Source organism: Aphidius gifuensis, linkage group LG6, assembly GCF_014905175.1.
Source record: "Aphidius gifuensis isolate YNYX2018 linkage group LG6, ASM1490517v1, whole genome shotgun sequence".
Classification (NCBI taxonomy): domain Eukaryota; kingdom Metazoa; phylum Arthropoda; class Insecta; order Hymenoptera; family Braconidae; genus Aphidius; species Aphidius gifuensis.
The window spans coordinates 2,077,394-2,096,973 of record NC_057793.1 but is presented as its reverse complement, the minus strand read 5'-3'; the positions used below and the strand labels follow the sequence as shown (position 1 = coordinate 2,096,973).

At 20.7% G+C, this 19,580-nt stretch overlaps 2 protein-coding genes across 5 annotated transcripts; one reads left to right on the top strand and one right to left on the bottom strand.

Annotated features, from left to right (window-relative positions):
• Positions 1-119: 119 nt before the first annotated feature.
• Positions 120-4,669, bottom strand: LOC122858772 (putative fatty acyl-CoA reductase CG5065). 3 transcript variants are annotated; one of them, XM_044161903.1, is made up of 6 exons: positions 4,292-4,669; positions 2,711-2,997; positions 1,535-2,286; positions 1,266-1,451; positions 934-1,194; positions 120-721 (listed from the first exon to the last, which is right to left on the bottom strand). In XM_044161903.1, exons 2-6 carry the CDS (start codon positions 2,960-2,962, stop codon positions 646-648), a joined length of 1,527 nt encoding a protein of 508 aa, XP_044017838.1. In that variant the 5' UTR covers positions 2,963-2,997; positions 4,292-4,669; the 3' UTR covers positions 120-645. The 3 variants fall into 3 exon arrangements, with proteins under 3 accessions (XP_044017838.1, XP_044017840.1, XP_044017839.1); XM_044161905.1 differs by having other exon boundaries at positions 2,711-2,994; positions 4,292-4,617; XM_044161904.1 differs by lacking the exon at positions 4,292-4,669 and adding an exon at positions 3,610-3,752.
• Positions 4,670-14,211: 9,542 nt separating this feature from the next.
• Positions 14,212-16,518, top strand: LOC122858771. 2 transcript variants are annotated; one of them, XM_044161902.1, is made up of 4 exons: positions 14,212-14,587; positions 15,017-15,139; positions 15,902-16,025; positions 16,108-16,518. In XM_044161902.1, the coding sequence occupies exons 1-4, from the start codon at positions 14,478-14,480 to the stop codon at positions 16,150-16,152; spliced, it is 402 nt and encodes a 133-aa protein (XP_044017837.1). In that variant the 5' UTR covers positions 14,212-14,477; the 3' UTR covers positions 16,153-16,518. The 2 variants fall into 2 exon arrangements, with proteins under 2 accessions (XP_044017837.1, XP_044017836.1); XM_044161901.1 differs by having other exon boundaries at positions 16,105-16,518.
• The last annotated feature ends 3,062 nt before the right edge of the window (positions 16,519-19,580 follow it).

Here is a 19,580-nt window from a genome sequence, read left to right as displayed (position 1 = left end):
TAATTTTTTTTTAATTAATATCATTTAATTTTCAAATTAAAAATTAATCAATCAATAAATTAGCCTGGAAATTTAAAAACACAGACAATAGTACACCAAAAAAAAAAAACTTTAAACAATTTTTTTTTCATTTAAAAATGTATTTATTTCTTCTTACATTATGTAATTTGTTTTTTTTTTTTTTTACATTTAACAATGAGTACTATTAATTAATTAATAATATTAAATATTGATATTAAATGCCATTTTATCAGTGAACCATTATCCCGAAGATTACTGAATGAATACCATGATATCTTGTCGTTTGGTTTATATTTTTTTTTCGTCTTTTTTAGTACATAAAAATAATTCTGTTAGTTTTAAAAATATAATTTGCTTTCCATCATCTTATGGTGATGAAAAAAATCGTATATTCTAATACCAAAATAATTTTATTTTACATAATTACATCGATAAATTTATTATATAATTTATAATGTTGTTTAATATTTTTTTTTATGGATGGAATTATTAAATATCATTGATTTTTTTTAATTTCTATTTAACTACATAATATGCCAGCAAATTATATAATTGATTGGTTTTTTTAATGATCTTTTTGTTGTCTTAAATCTTAATGATAATTTTTTTTTGGATTATACTATATCAATGATGAGTAAGAACCATTTTAACCATCGCAGCAACAAAAAATACTTGAGCACATCTATGTATCCAATAGAGTCTAAAAATAAAAATTATAAAAATTAATTTATTCAATAAAAATATGATCAATATTTACAAGTTAATGATCCAAGAATTATTTGTGAAAGTTTATTTGTCAATTTGTAATGAGCTTTCTAATCACTTGATATAATTAATCGATTTTAAATGATAAAAAATATCATGTATCATGGATTTTATGATTATTAATTTACATTAATTTATTCGACTCACTTTGATAAACGATTTCTCGCTTTTGTTAAAGTATCAGGATTATCTTTGAGTATGTATTTTCTAATACCAAGAGTATACTTATGAACAAATGCATCCCAATCAAGTGTTGTTATATCAACATTAAAATTATTTGAATCATTAGCTAATTTAACACATTTAACTAATTGATTCATATTTTCAGCATGAAATTTCCATTCACGACAAGAAAAAAATTCAGCTGTTTTAGCTGCTCGTTCATAACGTTTTGCTGTTTTCATCATTCTATTTAATTAAACATCAAAAATAAATAAATAAATATATTTTATAATTAAAATTTCAAGGTATTAACTTACACTGGTTTGTCTCCTTGACATCTCAAAACAATATCAACAATAAAAGCTGGTAAAAAATGCAGCATTGTTACAACCAACTTGTGAATAATTTTATTTGTTCTCAGTGTAAAACCTGGATACCAAAGAGCATATTTCGATGGTAATTCAATAGCATATTTTTTGACTAAATGACCAAATTCATCCCATCTAAATAGAAAAAAATAAGCAACAATTACAAGTACCATATCGACAATAAATTATTTTTTTTTCTAATAAAAAATTCAACTAACTTGACTGGATTAAATGCTCCACTGACACAGTTGTAAACTTGAATACCTTTTGATTGTCTCATTGTACTGTGCCAAGATGCACAAATAAGTGTATCAACAACATAATCAACTGGTATAATATCAACAATTAAATTTTTATCACAAACAACACTTCTAACAGCACCACGTCCAGCTTGCATCATTATTCCAGTAATACCACAAATATTATCAACCCATCCTGGAAATGGTTCTTGATATGCTGCACAAACAATACTTGGTCTAACAATAGCTATTGGTAAACCAATACCTTTTTTAATAATTATATTTTCAGCTAATCCTTTTGTTAATGTATATGTATTTGGATGTTGTCCACGTATTTTTAACTCCAATATATTTAGTGTCTCATCATCCAAATTTTCACACATGTCAATTAATATTTCTGGTTTAATTTTTGTTTTATATATGTCTTCTTTAACTTCAATTAAATCAGCATTACTATATGCTGTACTTACGTGTACTAAACTAACAAGATTAATCATACCAGTACAAAGATCAATGATACGTTCAGTACCTTGGGTATTTAAATTAACAGCAACTTTTAATGGCTCATTAAATCTAACTGTTGCTGCACTATGAAATACAATATTAACTTGTTGGGTTAATATTATACGATCTTCATCACTTAGACCCAAATTTTTTTGGCTTACATCACCTTTTATTGGTAATACCTTGGAAAATGCATTTGGACATTCCCATTTTATTCTATCGAAAACCTTTGATTCCATTTAAAAAATGCAAAAAACATTAACAAAATTAATATTATTTGTAAAATTTAAATAAGCGTTATTTTATTTACAGGAAAACTTGAGGTAAATATTAAAAAAAATAGCTAATAAAAATCATTTTTGCTTTAAAAAAAAATTAATTATTATGAAATTTTATTATGAGATGTTAATTAATGTAAAAAAATTGAAAGAAAAAATGATAATAATCAATTTCTACACAAAAAAAAAGGAAAAAAATATTTTTTATTATTTTTTGATCGTGTTAATTAAATAATTAGCATATTTTATTGACTGAGTAGTGAGTACACTGTGTTTATATTAATTTTTTTTAATTTAATTTTAAAAATTTACAAGTGTTTGCCTGTTTGCAGGTAATTTTTTAAATATTATTTTAATGATTTATAATACTTACAGAATTTTTCATTAATTGTTGAAATCTTTGTTCAATAGTTTCATTTTTTTTTGGTCGTATTAATAGATATATTGTTGATATTCTTGGACATGATCTTAATAATTTTTCGAGTAATGCTTTGCCTAAGAAACCAGTTGCACCAGTTATTAAAACAACTGTTGCAGCATAAAATGCTTCAACGGATGTACCACTTGGATTTGCTTCTTCATTTCCATTATTTTCACTTTCTGTTAGTGCATTTGATGTGCCCATTATGATTTATTATCAAATTGACTTCAAATTATCTGCTAGAAAAATTAATAAATTTCATTACAAACAAATAACTTAGTGAGGTAGACAGATATGCACAAATAGACACTTAATAAAATTATTTGTATAATAAAATGTCAAGTTTATAAACTATAGTCTATAATTTTTTGCCTACATATATATGATAGTTTTAATCGAACGATGTTAAGGTCTTTCTTTAGAATTAAGTGTGCCTCGTTCGTAAACATTGATCGCCCATGACAGCCCCTATCTCTGGCCCATTTATAACTTTACCTACTTTTTATTTTTTTTTTTTTTTTTATATAAATTTGTGTAACACCAAGTAGAAATTATTTAAATTTTTATCAATACGAAATATTTATAATAAACAAATTAAAATTCAAAAATTTATATTTAAAAATATAATAGTACAATTTTTTGTGCCTTGAATAATTAATATCAAGTTTATAAATAAAATAAAAAAAAATATTACATAATAAAAATTCAAATTGTTTATTAAATAATGGGAATAATAGTTTTTTTTTTTTTTTAATTTTTAAACTTGTATATTGTTGTTAATAAAATGGCAATAAAAAAAATGTAAAAAATAAAATTACATAATTTATTTAATATTATTTAAAAATATTTACCGGTTTTATAAATTGACAATTTTTTATTAAATATATTTTGCATTTTAAAAAAATTTTATTTTCAATTTTATCAGAATGAACTCATAACATGTCAGTTTGATAAATACACAAATTGAAATTGATCGCCGATCACATTTCAACGATAACTGACATGCATTAAAATTATAAAATAAAATAAGGGTTGTTTTTAGCGCATGGCCATTTAAATTAACAACAATACCCCCACTTCAATTCACCCAAAATTAAATAATAAAACAATTTTATATATTATCAAAATTTTCCATTTAAAATTTTTTAAAAACTCATCTAAAATTAATTTTAAATTGCATAAAACTTTTCTATTATTATTTTTATAAACTATTAGTTACGTAAATTTAATAATCAATTTTTTTTTTTTTTCTACAGATTAACTTCCATCAAAACAGTTTATTTATTTTTATTTTTTATATAGGAATTGAATTCACCAAAGAAAGGTGAGTTAAATCAAGTTTTTCTCATAACTATATGTACCAGTTAAAAATTATGCAATTACGATAAATTGCATCGCTCTCACACGGACACGGAAGCACTTTCATCAATTTTTTTTTCACATTTTTTTTTATATATACGCACTTAAATATATAATTATCACACACATGTAAATAATTAAATATTAAATCACATATATATTGTCTCCACTCACCTGTTAATTTGCGTAAATTTTTTTATTTATTTTATTAAAAATATAATTATTAATATTATTTTAAGGCACTTTTTTTTTTTTTTTTTAATATATTCACATTTGTTTTATTTTTTTTTTCATTTACAATAATACCGATATAAATATTGTAAAATTATTTATCTTTTACGAATGTAAATTATTTAAAAAAAAAAATATTATTTACTTATTAAAAAATATATCAAAAATAATTATGTATAAATAAAAGTAATCCAAGTATAAATTTTCAAGGCACTTGTTTAATGTGTGTTATCCACACTTGTTACTTTCCTGCTCAATATGAGACTGGCAAATATTATAAAATTTCTTACTCCTATATAACGACTCAAACATTTTTAATGTGTAATACTCTCTTCACCTGTCTTCTGAAACAACATTTATTACTTTTCCCTGTTACTTCCCACTTATTTTGTTTGTTTATTATTTTTTTTTCATTTATTTTTCGTGTAGTATCAACACCGTGATCACCAAGTCATACAAGTCATTTTTAATATACGTATTTTAGAATTTTTTATCAACTAAGTTTCTAGAATTTTATATTATGCTTTAATTTTTATACTATTTTTTAATTTTATTTATCAAGTAGAATTTTATCATTTTTATATAATAGAATTTTTCAATTTTACTTTTATTTGTTTTTAAAAATACAGCAATCTTTTGAGCATTTTTTTTTTTTTCTTTCACTCGTTTGAAATATCGAAAAAGATTAATCATAATTTTTTTCATTACCAGTGGGATAATTAAAACGTCAATTTAAATCATGAGACACATTGGTTTATGGAAAAATGAAAAATACGTATTGATTATACATAATTCATAAACATTGATTGTACATAATTGATAATTATATATAATTGGTTATGCATAATTCATAAACATTGGGATGAAATGGAGCTAATAAATTAAAAATTTTCATAAATAGTTTTTTTTCTCTAAGAGATAAAAAAATTATGATTAGGATGAAATGCAAATAATAAATTCAAAATATTGATCAATAATTTTTTTTCTTTTTATTTTAAATACGCACTGAATAAACAAAATGATATGTCCTTGATTGTATTTACATATTTATTATTTCGATCATAAAAAAATCTTTAAATTAAAATTTCACATTTTGTTTTTATATTTAAAATAATGCAAAGTGAAATTAACCCAGTTTAGAGCGAGTGAAATTGTACTTGTACTTGCGTAAGACATGCTCAAGACAACTACCAATGAAAAACATAACATTTTATTTATTTATCTATAAGGAGACTGTAGGTTGTAGAATGCATGAAGATCATTTTATTCAAGTTGTAAAATAATAACAAATAATAGTCATGTAATGTTTAGATTAAAAAAATTTACTATTACAATAATATGAAACAAGAAAAAAAGAATTTTTTTTCTTTCAATTAATTTTTTTATTAGACAGAGAATTGATGATAGAATAATAGCTGATTAATTAAATTGTTAATTATATATTTAATACAATTAAAAAAAAAAAAAAATTTTGATGAGTTGATAAATATATATTATCAAAATATAAATTAAATAAATTGTAAGAAAAAAATTTTTGATGTCATGGGGTGGTTTTTAAAAATCGATTGACATCTAGTACAAAAAAAATTACACAGCGAGGTCAAGAGTTTAACAATAACTACTTGACTCTTCAGTAATGTTTTTATCGAAAAATATTGAAAATAAAATTTTAAATTTAAAAAAAAATAGATGAATTTATGTTTTATTACAATTAATATTATTTTTTTTTAAAATCACTCTTGATTGTTTCTACGATAATTTTCACTTGATGTTGAAAAGCTAGAAAATTTTTTTTCAATAAGTTTCAAGCTTGTGGAAAATTTATAAAACATTATACTGTTTTATCGACTGTTTAAGCTCATTGCTTATCGATAAAACAGAATTGAGAAATCTATTTAAAAAATTAAAATTTGTATTTAAATTAAATGATGTCTATTTTTTTGATTTGATAATCGTATTCAAATTTATAAGTACTGATTAAGCAAACAGAATAACAAAAAAAAATATATCTACATTATCATTGACATTAAAAATAATAATATCTCCTATTATAAAAAAAACAGTTGTCATCGATAATTGTAAGAGAAAAATAGATAGAATATGTGTAAGTGTGTTACATTATTTTTTCTTTAAAAAAAAATAAAAAGAGGTTTTCCTCTTTTGAGGAGTTTAAGGCAGATATTTCCTGGCGTAGACCAAGTGCGTAGTTCACATGGTCTATGCTAGATTATATTTGTCAGAAAAACCTCAGAAAACAATCATGGGAGCAAACATTATAAGATTAGAATTCATGTTAAATTGGGACTTGAACCCGAGATCACAAGCACTGTAGGCAGAGCTTTCGCTGACTTAACCATTAGCTTACTCAATAGACTCAAAAAAATAATTATACTTAATCATTGTTGACTTGAAAAAAATTTATTCCTTATGTCACTGCATCTACTCTTGTAAATATAAAAAATACAATAAATTTAAAATTTTTAAATAACAAATTAATAAATATTTAATTATTAATTAATAATAATTTATTGAACACAAGAACAATAAGAAAAAAAAAAACTAAAATTTTAAAAATATTCATTACTTGTTAGGTAATTTATAAACAAAAAAAATTTTTTTTTTTTTTTTCTTTTTACAGCTACGCAGTTCACGAATAATAGGATACATAAATAAATTTATTGTACTCTGATAAACCACCTTAAAATTCGTATTATCACCCTTCATAAAATAAATATAAATAAACGACTTTCAAACAAGGGTAAAAAATAAAAAGAATAAAAAATTAAAAAATATTAAAAACAATATTATTTTTTTATTTTATAAAATTTACAAAATTCATGTCATCAAGTTTATTGATACTTTATGTACAAAAAATTTTGAAAAAAATAAACAGTGACTTTTTTGTTATAAATAATAAATATTCAATAATAATTCTTACGAATTTTTCATTGCCTCATTTTTAAAAAATCTTTTCAATTTGTTACGTAATAAAATTTTGACTTAAAAATCATTACTAAGACATTCTTTAACTATCCATCAGTTAAATTAAAAAATAAATTAAAAAATTCAAGATTAAATTATCAATTTAATTATTTATTAATTTATTAAATTATCAATTACTATTGTAAATTAGACACTACTATTTCACTATTACCATTCATCTAAAACAAAAATCCAACAGAATAATAAATTCCCCAAAATCAAACTACAAGCTTCCAAATAATATACCATTTATAAAAAAAAATATTCCTTCAAAGTTCAATAAAACATTTTAAATTACTTAATACAAGTCAATATATAATTACAAAATTCGTGGATTCAATTTTATAACTGTCCTACGATATGTAAAATACACTTGAAACTTGAACAATGACGTATCATCAATGAGATTAATAATCTTTCGTGGTATAGTTTGCCAATACGTATTCTCTGACGTCATAAACATAATCATACTACGAATTTTTTTTTTTCTTTACAAAAGCATCATGTGTTTGATATTTTTATTTGAAAAAAAAAAAAAAGTACTTTACAAAAAAGCTTCATGTTTATTTATTTTTAGTTATCTATGTACAATTTTTTTTTTTTTACATATACTTTTAAAATTTTTCTGTCCAAAAATAAATGACGAAAATATATTTATATGATAAGAATACTGTATAAAGCATGAATGACTTCAGACTTGTTTTATAAATTGTGTAAAACAACAGATGGAATACTATGATTATTGGAGCTTTACAAATGGCATATGGATGATTATTGATTTTTGATTAATAAATTACTTGTTGAATATTATGAATCATTAGACATGCAATATTCACAATCAATTGTGTCAACTGATAAATATGAATAATTTTTTATATAAATAATTAGCACTGTAGATGTCTATTAAATAACTTTTAATATTATAAAAATTATCATGTCATAAACTCATGTTAAACTCATAAAATATCTATCAATATTAATAAATAGTTAAATTTACATTTGTAAAAATTGACATTGAAAATTTGTAAAGTGTAGAAAAGACATTGTTAAAATGACTATGGAAAAAATGACAAAAAATAAATCACTACAATTGCACTATTGATTTTTAAATATCATCTCAATCATGTCTTATCATTTAATCAACCAGATTACTACAACATTCATCGTAATTTTAAATTTTTATCTCATTGGTTTTTCCATAGATATCATGTCCAGTTTATCTTTATTTTTTATCAAATCATCACCTGGCTAACCAAAAAAAAAACAAATAATATTATCCTAAAAATAAAATTATCATTCGTCGACATGAAATATATATAAAAATTTTTATAATAATCTCAATAAAAAAACACCTAATTTCTCTTAATTTAACAGTTATTATTTAATTTATTTATAGAAATATTCAAATAATACTATTTGTAAATTAATAATAACAATATCAATAATATTTTTAGATGAAAAATTAATGAACCCCTTGTGTTTTGTCTGACTTGATGATATTAATAAAATTTTAGATTTTTATCTATAGTCGATTATAGATAATCATGTTATTTAAATTTTTTTAAAGTGAATATAATTTAGAAAAATATGCATATATTTTATATTAAATTAATTAGTATAATTTTATTTAAAATGTCAATTGTTATTTAAGGAAAGAAAAAAAATTATTTCCTCCCTCATGACCTTTTGCTAAAAAACTAATCGAAATATTTTTTATTTTTATTTCTCCAAGTATGACGTTCAATTTTATAAGCATTTCACACTATTTCTTGGATGAATATTCTTGTGTATTTTCAATGACAAGTAATTCGATATCAGATAGTCAATATTCATTCACCAATAAATTGATTATTTCAATTGAAAAAAAAAATATATATATATGTACAACAAAACGAATAAATTGTTACACAGTGAAAATAAAAAATTCAAAGAATACAAAGTTTTAAAAAATTGAATATAAGAAAAAAAGAAGAAAAAAATATAATTTATTTCTATTTTATTTATTTTTTAAATTTATCAACGACCCAGTTGTATTTGCGTCCTTGTAAAAATCCTCACAAGTATATAGACAAGTGGATATTTGCAGAATACATGTCATAGATATGCACATCCATTGACATGTGTACCAGATGGTATGATAAATCGAGGCCATCAACAGTTACCTTTAATTTGTATAATAATGCGGTTAATATTTTATAATTTTATATACATTATTGTATACTTGTTTAATTATTTTAATTGTTTGAAAATATTTTTATTGAGACGAGTTTTTAGTGAGGTATCAATGAACCAACAGCAAGGACATACCTGACCCTGGTCACGTACGAATCATATGAAATTGTAGGATCCAATGGCATCATCATTTTTGACTCAGTCAACACACTCCATTTTTTTAAATATATAAAATTAATTTCTAATTTTATTGACTTAATTTTTAATCAGTAAATTTATTCAATAAATTGAAAGCAATTTGTGTTATTTAATTAAGGAAAAAAATTCAATGAAATAATTATTTTTATATATTTTCTTGTCTAAATATTTAAACAATATTTTTATTTAGCTTTTATTAAATTTATATTGTTATAAAAAATAACAGGATAAATTATTTTATGTTTTATTTTTGTATTTAAAAATTATTTTTATTAAAATTTATTTTTATTTTTATATATTTTGGAGATCAATATAAAGATGAATAGTATTAAAAAAATAAAAAAATATTATACAAAATAGATATATTTTTGTGTAAAAAAATGCTAAAAGAAGATTTTTTTATTTTTATTATTGTTTCAATTGGTATGAATGATATGGAAAAATTCTATTTATAAAACAAGCTGAAATAAAAATGAGAAAAAATAATACAAAAATTTCTTTCGAAAAAAACCTGATCAAACAAGTTGCACGACCTGACGAAACACTGACCTTTCGCTTGGTGGATTTTTTTTTTTTTTTTCTTGAATGTCTTTGGCTCGAAAATCTTGATCTTCATCACTTTGGTATGTTGAAACTAAAATTATCGTTCATTGACCATAAAAATGTATAAATAAAAAAACTTGTATGGTAAAAAAAAAAACAAAAAATTGTCTCTCCTTAATTTCACAATTGCAAATTAATGTATTTAAATAAATATTAATGTTAAATAATACAATTAACAATAATAAATTTCAATAAACAATATAACAATTTTGTGAATAAATAATTTAACAACAATAATAAATTTTTCAGATGAAAGATTGATTAAGCCCACGTGCGTATTTTTTTTCCTGTTTTGTCTGGCGATAAAACGTGATAAGCTTTGTTCTATAAAAATTGTTTTTTTAAAAAATCGACAAGTGTTTATGTCATTGAAACCAACAGGGAAAGTCCAACATTCGATTTGATTATATGATAATAAACTAAGTGAGCTTATTATTTGTTTAAATAATTAAACAAGCTTATATTCGTTTGAAAAAAAAAGGACTTTCTATTTTTTCATAAAACTTTTTTGTTGTAGTTTTTTAATAAAAATAAAATCAAAATGATGAAATGTAACCACAATGATGATGAAATCCACAGGTTCATGCAGGTTTATTCACGAATTGCAGACTCCATCCACGAAAATTCTCCGAACAAATTTGTGGAATCTTAAATTTTTTTTTTTTATTTTAGATTCAAGGATTTTTATGCCTCTGGATATTGTGCATGAGACTTGACCGATCCCAATTTTGATCACCGGAAATACCGAACTTCAATCGAGACATTTTTTAGCTAAAAGATTTAAAAAAAAAAAAGTTCGACAAACGAACACGCTTTACTGATAGTTCTTGGAAAAAGGGCCAATTTTACGAGTCGGAAATTCCAGTCTTCTTACTCTTGGTTGGGAAAAAAAAATAAATTTAATTATCATTTTATTTTATCATCATGGAAAATATTAATGATGAAAATAATACTATTATTTTTCTAATAGAATGTAATTTTTAAATATTATTAATTGATCTTGAATGGAAATTTACTGAATTAATTTTTATCACATCTTGATTATTTTATTTAAGCTTATCAAAATTAATTTTTTTTTTGTTATTGAGATTTTTTGACACGTGCCATATATTAATTAAATTCAAGTGGTAATTCACATTTTTGAAATTCTTTTTTTTAATAATAAATTATTTTTAAATATCACAAGTTATTTTTATAAAGTTGCAAGACAATTACTAGTCTCAATCAGACAAAAAAATAAAAAAAAAAAAACTTTATCAATAAAAATAAGGACCTAATAATGAGTCATAAAATTTTCTATTAAAAAAAATATTAAAATTAGTAATTAATTATCAATTTAGTGTAGTTTTTTTAATTAAGAAAAATAATATGTAAGCTGATTTTTATATTGGGTAGTTTGATTTTATAACACACAGAAAGTTGCATTCAAATTTCAAAATAAAATGGAGACTTTTCAACTTTGAAATTCTGTAAAATATTTATAAAATCATGGAAATTATTTGAAAAAATTATCAAGCTTTTTGTTTATTATATATCTGTATGTATTTATATTTAATTTTTTTTTTATATCAAATTACGAGGTGGCTTGTGTATACCTATAATATTGAACTCTCCGACGGCCCAATATAGATATGATTCACTTGTGATTCTCTGCTATGTACAAAATCACATAGCTAAACTCATTCATCTGAAAAATAACGTGTATATTAAATTTCAATAAATACAACAATGAAATAATAAAAAAAAAATTTCGTCAATAAATATGTCATATTTATATTATTAAAAACTATTAAAGAATTTTTTTTTAATTTTAATTAATTCTTCGATGTATTTTAAAAAGTATTTAAATTTTTTTAAATCAAATTAAAATTTATAAAATCTTATAGTTTATATAAATAAATAAATTCAAATATATATTTTTTATTTTTAACACAACTTATCAATTTATAGATTATAAAAAATTATTTGGGTTTTTTTTTGATCTATTTGAACAATGATAAAATCACTTGAATGAATTGCGTCAAATTTTCACGTATATCAATTCAACGACATAAATCTAGATGAAACTTTTTGATATTACTAGACACAAGTAGTTTTTAAAAAACTTTTTAATACTGATACCTATATCTAAAAAAATAAATATTATGAAATTAAAATTTAAAAATAATACTAAATACATGTAAAGCGTTGAGAAAAAAATTGTAAAAAAAATATATATTTATTTGATAACAAAAGAAACCTTTCTGTCAATTACATGACCATGTTTATGATAAATAATTAAAATAAATTATTATTATTATTATTATTATTATTATATAATTTTGTCTGCAAAAAAATAAAAAATATTATTTTTCATTGTTCTTGAATTTATACAATTGAAAAAAAAGAAGACATTGATCTTCAGGCTAACAGCTATAACAATTCAATAAAATGAAAATCTTTTATCCCTCCAGTACCCTCGGTTATTGTCAAATTTTTTTTATATCATTATTTACCTCTTTTACAATGCTATTATTACCTGACTACTATTGTTTCCCATACGAATGCAAATGACATAATTTTACACAGATAAAATAAAAAAAAAAAAACTCGTTTAATCATAAATTGAAGGCAAAAAAAAAGACAAAATTATCAGTTATTAATTAAACTAATAATTAATAACAATTGTATTTATTATTATTAATTATTAAAAAACTTAAAAGTTAATTTTTTTAATTAAAAATAAAGAAAAAAAAAAAGAGAAAAATCATATCAATTATGCATTTTTTATTGTCAACAAATTTTCTTATCAAAAAATTTTTTTCTTAATAATATTACTAAATTAATCAGTAGATATTAAATAATATACTTATATATTTATTACGTATTATAATATAATCAATTGAATAAAGAAAAAAAATAAAATAAATAAAAAAAAATTATAATAAATAATGGAGAAAAAAATAATTCCTTTTTTCTCAAGATGTTTAACGTTGACATAGGTCAAAAAGAACAATTTTTTTTTACATAAATATTATCATTTATTTTTCTGTTATACTCAATAATACCAACGACAATAAAATAATTAAAAAAAAAAAAAATTAATTATATTGTTTAAATAAATAATGTTATTAATAAATTGCAGAATTTTTTTTTTTTTTTTTCTATTGGTTTATTTGAAAAATAAAAGTATTTAGAGGTTTTAATTTTTTAATGACGTCATAGGTATTTGTTTTAAAATGAGTAGTGACATTATTTTTAAAATTTAAGAATATTTATCAATTTATTATTATCGTACGAGTCATGGTGATACGTAGAATACAGTTCGAGTATATTTGTTCTTCAAATACATGTCATGACGACATGAAATTATTTAAAAAATTATTTCACACATGTTGTAATATTTATTTTAAAAAATTAATTACACTGATTATGATAATAGAAATGGAAAAAAATTAACTAAACTGATTATGAAAAATTAAAAAATATTTATTTATTCAATTTTTATAATTAAAAAAAAATTTTTTTAACTAAAATTTGTGTATTTTAAAAATAAAAAAATAAATTAAACTAATTAAAAATTTTTCTAGTTAAAAAAAAAAATAAACTTCAAAATTATCTAGTTTTAAAAATAAAAAAATTCAATAATTAATTTTTTTTTGAATATTTAAAATTAATAAATTAAATGAAAAAATTTTATATTTTCATGTTTTTTTTGTTGCTATTTCTTTGAAAAAAAATAATTAATAATCAAATAAAAGGATAAAATTCAAGTAGTAATATCTATTTCCGGGGATATCATCGAAGACGAAGCGCAAGATTTAAGTGAGGGAGGAAATCGAAACGAAGTGGGAGGAAGAAGAGGCCTTCAATGGTCTTCGAGTATATATGCGAGTTGCAAAGCAGCAGATTGGTACAGTTCAACAAGAGAAAACATAAAAGTAACATTGCCAACTTGTTGCATTTTAAATAAACAATTTTTAATACAAAAAAAAAATAAGGCAAAGTGTTAAAAGAAGTGGTTGATAAATAAGCTACATCTTTTTATTAATTGAAAAGAAAAACAGCTCATTAATTTATTAATTAACATTTAATAATTATATAAAAAAAACAAGTTAAAAAAATAAAAAGTGTAATTTATTATTTAATTAATAAAATTAAACATTTAAAATTGTCGTTTTTGCAATTTTTAAAAATGAAATATTCACAGAAACAATTTTTTTTCATATTTTTTACGTCAATTATTTTAATAATTGCACTTTTACCACGTCCAATTGATGCAAGATTCATTGACGGAGTTTTAAGGTAAGCTTTTATTATAAAATTTAAATAAATTTTACATAAATACATCAAGTTATCCAGAAACCATAATTATTATTAAATTAAATAAATATAAAAGAGTGAAATTCCATGATTAATAAATTTCTTGAACGAGTAATCGCTAGGCTAATTAACAAAATAAAATTACAAAAAAATAAATATATGACAGTTAAAACTGTACGCAATTTTTATATAGTATTTAAAATGAAGTGTCTGATGCAATAACCATTTAAATTATCAAATATTCTCGCAATAAAAATTAACCCGTCATCTGCAAATATTTAAAATTGAAACAAATTTTTTTTTTAACATTAAACAGTATATAATAAAAAAAATTATTTATCAAATTTTTTGTGAAATAATAATAGGCGTGTATATTGTTATAAATAATTTATAAAAATTTATATTTTACAGTCGTCATAAACGAGTTTCCGATCAACGTATTGCTGAACTAGAAGCCCTGGTTGCATTAGCGAAAATGCGCGGACTACTTGTCACAGTTCCAGTTGGATTTGGTCGTGTTGATCCAGATAAAATGTAAGCATATAAAACACATGACATTTAACGTTACAAATTGAACAAATAAATGTATTATCATTTTATTTAAAATAAAAAACAACCCTCTATTAATGTTTTATCTTATTTTCTATTTGTAAATTTTTAACAAACAAAGGGTGACTTTATTTTTTGATGAAAATACACGTAGCTAAATTATCAATGAAATCTTAGTATTCGATAATATAAAAAAAAAATAAAATAAATCATTGAACTTTACTCAAGGGGCAAAGTCTATTTTTTATTAATTTTTTATAATATTTAATTTGATTTTTTTTGTTTTTTTTTTTTTGACATTGGCTATTTTTTAATATTTAAATAATTTATTGTTTATAAAAATTTTATTACATTATTTATATAAATATATTGTAATGAAATTCAAGTACCTCCCGAAGGTGCAATTTGCAATGTGAAATGTCTTTTAATATGCTGAACAACATCTTGAAAAATTCAAGGAAACTATTTTTTATTTTATCGACATAACTGCGTTAGATATTTCAATGTATTATTTTCTTTTTATTTATTTTTCTTTAAAGAACATTCAATTTTGTACGGAATGAAAATAAAAAATAAATTTAATAATCTAATATAAAATTAATATAAATTTTAAAAATTGGAAAATTAATTTATGCTTGTTTATTTGCCTATAGAAATTAGAATAAATTATTTCAACTATTATTTTTTTTATTTAAATATTTATTGTTGGGCTCAATTAAAATTTAATTATTGTTTTTTTGTTGACAGTGGTCGCCGTCGCAGATCAAGTGATGACAATAAACTGGAAAATATCCGTCGTTTTCTTCACGGCGATGATAGAAATTCCGAATCAATTGGCGAAGACATTGACGACGAAAAAGGTCCACTACTGGTAAATAACAAAAAGAATTTTTAAACTAAAAAAATACCATTATATTAAATGAAATAAATAATTATAAATTTCAATTAAGCAGGTTGTTTACAATCAAGATGAAGAAAACGAAACACAATTGAATTAATTTAAATCGATAGAAAAATTTCATCAATTTATTATGGATTAATAAAATTCATAAGCTGAAGAAAAAATTGCATAAATTATTATGAAATTATGACGAAAAAAAAAATAGAAAAAAATTATATATCAGTATTAAAGGCTATTATCATCAACCGTCCGATGATTTTTCAACTCTTTCAGTCAATTCCACAAGTGGTTAATAAATTGAGTTGATTTAAATTAGATGCAAAGGAAAAAAATTATAATAATAATAACCTTGCGAAAATGTAACTTATTGTGTTCGTTTATTTTCTGGTAATGCGGGAAAATCCAGTATTATCAATTATTGATTAAGTTATTTATTTTTTTAAAATCGAAACATAATAAGTAAGCTGGAAAGAAAATCATTAATTGATCTATTATTTAATTTTTTTTTTCTATAAATTTTTATGTAATTGTTTAATTATTTAAAAAAAAAATTGCATTAATCTATTGTTACTTTAGTAATATTTTAATCAAATGAAATTTAATTTTCAAGTCATATTATCAAAGCTAGATTAATGTAAAATTAATTTATTATTTTTTATTTATTTAATGTTAAAAAAAAATTTATTTATTTTAAAATTTTTATTTAAAACAACGTAATTACTTAATTGCGTAAAAATATTAATGGATTACGTCTTATATTTCCGGCAATTTCATTGCATATGTTTAGTGATAAGGTTATCATTTTTTTTCATTTTTTTTTTTTATTTGATCTCATTTAAAAATTACTATTTCAGCATCAAAAGTTTATCACATTAATATAGGACAAATGTGTTTAATGATTTGTCAAAATTTATAAATATTTAATTTATTATTTAAAACATAAATTGAAAAAAAAAAAACTAATGTAATGATGAATATAATGATAATATGTAAAATTTAATAATTAATTCCCTGATGAATTTAGATGACTGTAAAAGATTAATATAATTTATTTATTTATTTTTATTCGAAAAGAAAAAAAAAATAAATTTAAATTGTTAATAAAATATATGAATTAAAGAAAAAAGTATTATGTTTTTTTTTCATTTTATTTATTTTTCAGGTATTTTTAAAAATGAATTTTATAGTTCAAAAAAAAAAAAAAAAAAACCAATTGTTTTTCAAGAAAACTCGTTATAAAGAAATGAAATTTTTTTTTTTTTTTTTGAATAATTTCCATGAACAATTATTTTAGTAGTAATTGATCAATTTTAATGGTTTTAAACAAAAAAATAAAAGTTACTTCAATAAAAACTTGAACGAGCTTTTAATTAAATTAGGTCTTTTTTTTTTAATGCTATTTTTTTCTTTATAATTAATAATTATGATTTTTTCATTTTTTAATTTCATTAAAAAATTATTATTTAAATAAAAAATAAATATTACAATTGCATTTTACCAATTGATAATTAAATTTTATTTGTTTTATTTATTTGTGTATAAATTTTAAGAGTTCATTCACGATTTTCCATATAGTGTGGGTATTTTCAATTAACATTTCATTAATTTAATTTAATTTGATATAATTAAATCTATCTATGATTTTACACTCTTCATGTAACTTATAATTTTCAAACTAAAATAACAGCTATAATAATTTAATTACGATAATCAAATTTGATATTTCTTCGAATTTATTTATTACATAGTTTTGATTAATTTCTTTATAATTATTTATAAATTTAATATCAAATTAAAGGTGGATTTCTCTACCTAATTAGTGTAATAATTATATTTTAATTTTCATAAATTTAAACTTGTAAATAAATATTGAAATATCATATTTATTATTCTAAATCTATTTTTATTTATAACAAAAAAAAAAAAAAAAACATTTTACTTACATATTTTTATGAGCATGTGTCCCTTGATTGCTATTTTAATTCAACATATATTTCATTTAAATTTTATAATTTATTTTCACGTGTATGTAACGTGAATTTGGATGGTTCTTAAGATGTCATTGTTTATCAAAATAATATTATTTCAAATATAAGTAATCAATTGGACCAACCACAAAATTTTGTATGTAAAAATTTTAATTAACGTGGCCAATTCGTGAAATCTTAACACAATTGTCCTTTTCATGTAAGAAAGGACAACGATTGAGACAATCTTATATAACAATTTATATTAAAGACAATAAAGTCATTGAAGAAGTGGAAATGAATAATAACATGACTAATCTTATGAATTTTACTTGTAGAAAAATACACCTATATCAAAATAAGTTAAAAATAATTTGTAAAGAACCCTTGATCACAATTGAATCAATAACAAAAAGACAGACAAAAAATTTAAAAAGAAGATCTAAATTTATAACAATACAATTGTATGTATATTAATTTGACTTAAATAATGATTATCTTTGTAGGCGTTTTAGAGTTTTATCAATAAAATAAATTTTTGTATTTCTAAATTCTTATGGATATCTTGAAATCATTATCGATTGGATACTCAAAACTTTTTGATAAGTTATCATGAATTTAAACTCGGGAAAACCCCAAGATTCTCATTGAGATTTTAATGTCAAGTGGTTTGATTATTTGCAAATATATGGCAATAGAATCACATATATAAATAAACATGTTCAATGTTAATATTTTTTTAAATTTTAATTACTGATTATTAATGGAAAAATATAAAAATTCGACTTTGATCCTTCCAAAAATTATAGATAATCAAAAAAAAAAAAAAAATGGATCCAGATGATAATCATATTTCATGATTAATCAGTATAGTCAGACAAAAAAAAAAAGTGAAATTAAAAAATTTATAAATAATAATAAATGGAATTTAAAAATTTATAAAAAAAAATTAATTTTAAGATTAAAATATGTATTTTTTACTCCTTTATCACAATTTAATTATCAGTTATACTAATTAATAAAATTTTTATAAAATCCATTTTTTTAATAATCAAAAATTTATAATAATTTTGAGATAAAAAATTGAGTTAAAATTTCAGTGTTAAATTAAAAATACTTTAGATAATTTTTATCATCATATTTTTGTAATTTAAATTATTAAAATTAAAAAAAAAACAGTAATGAAGAAAAAAAAAAAAAATTGAAAAAATGTTTGATTGATTGATGATAATAAGTTACTAACAATAAATAAATTCAATGATTCATTTTGTTTTTTTTTTTTCTTTAATATATTTCTATAATAATAGTATAGTATAATATTCATTAAATTAATTTATTTAAATATTATTTTTGTGGTATGTATCGTGTGATCAAATAACGTTACAGACAAGACTAGCTGATGGCAATCCTTACAGCGTTAACTCACTTTAAAATTCACTTTAAATAATAGTATTTTTTACTTTTAATTTTTTCTTTATTTGTTATTTAAATAATAAACAAAATTTTTTCTTTTAATTTTCTATAATTAACGCTGTGTATACAAAAAAAAATTCAAGTT

Excerpts from the sequence above, each read along its gene's own strand:
- LOC122858772 (XM_044161903.1), bottom strand. The coding sequence starts at position 2,962 with ATGGGCACATCAAATGCACTAACAGAAAGTGAAAATAATGGAAATGAA. Across the intron at positions 2,287-2,710 it reads AACAATTAATGAAAAATTCT|GTTTTCGATAGAATAAAATG; the intron begins GTAAGTATTATA and ends ATGGAATCAAAG. Across the intron at positions 1,195-1,265 it reads TGTCAAGGAGACAAACCAGT|AATGATGAAAACAGCAAAAC; the intron begins GTAAGTTAATAC and ends TTAATTAAATAG.
- LOC122858771 (XM_044161901.1), top strand. The coding sequence starts at position 14,478 with ATGAAATATTCACAGAAACAATTTTTTTTCATATTTTTTACGTCAATT. Across the intron at positions 14,588-15,016 it reads TTCATTGACGGAGTTTTAAG|TCGTCATAAACGAGTTTCCG; the intron begins GTAAGCTTTTAT and ends TATATTTTACAG. Across the intron at positions 16,026-16,104 it reads ACGAAAAAGGTCCACTACTG|CAGGTTGTTTACAATCAAGA; the intron begins GTAAATAACAAA and ends ATTTCAATTAAG.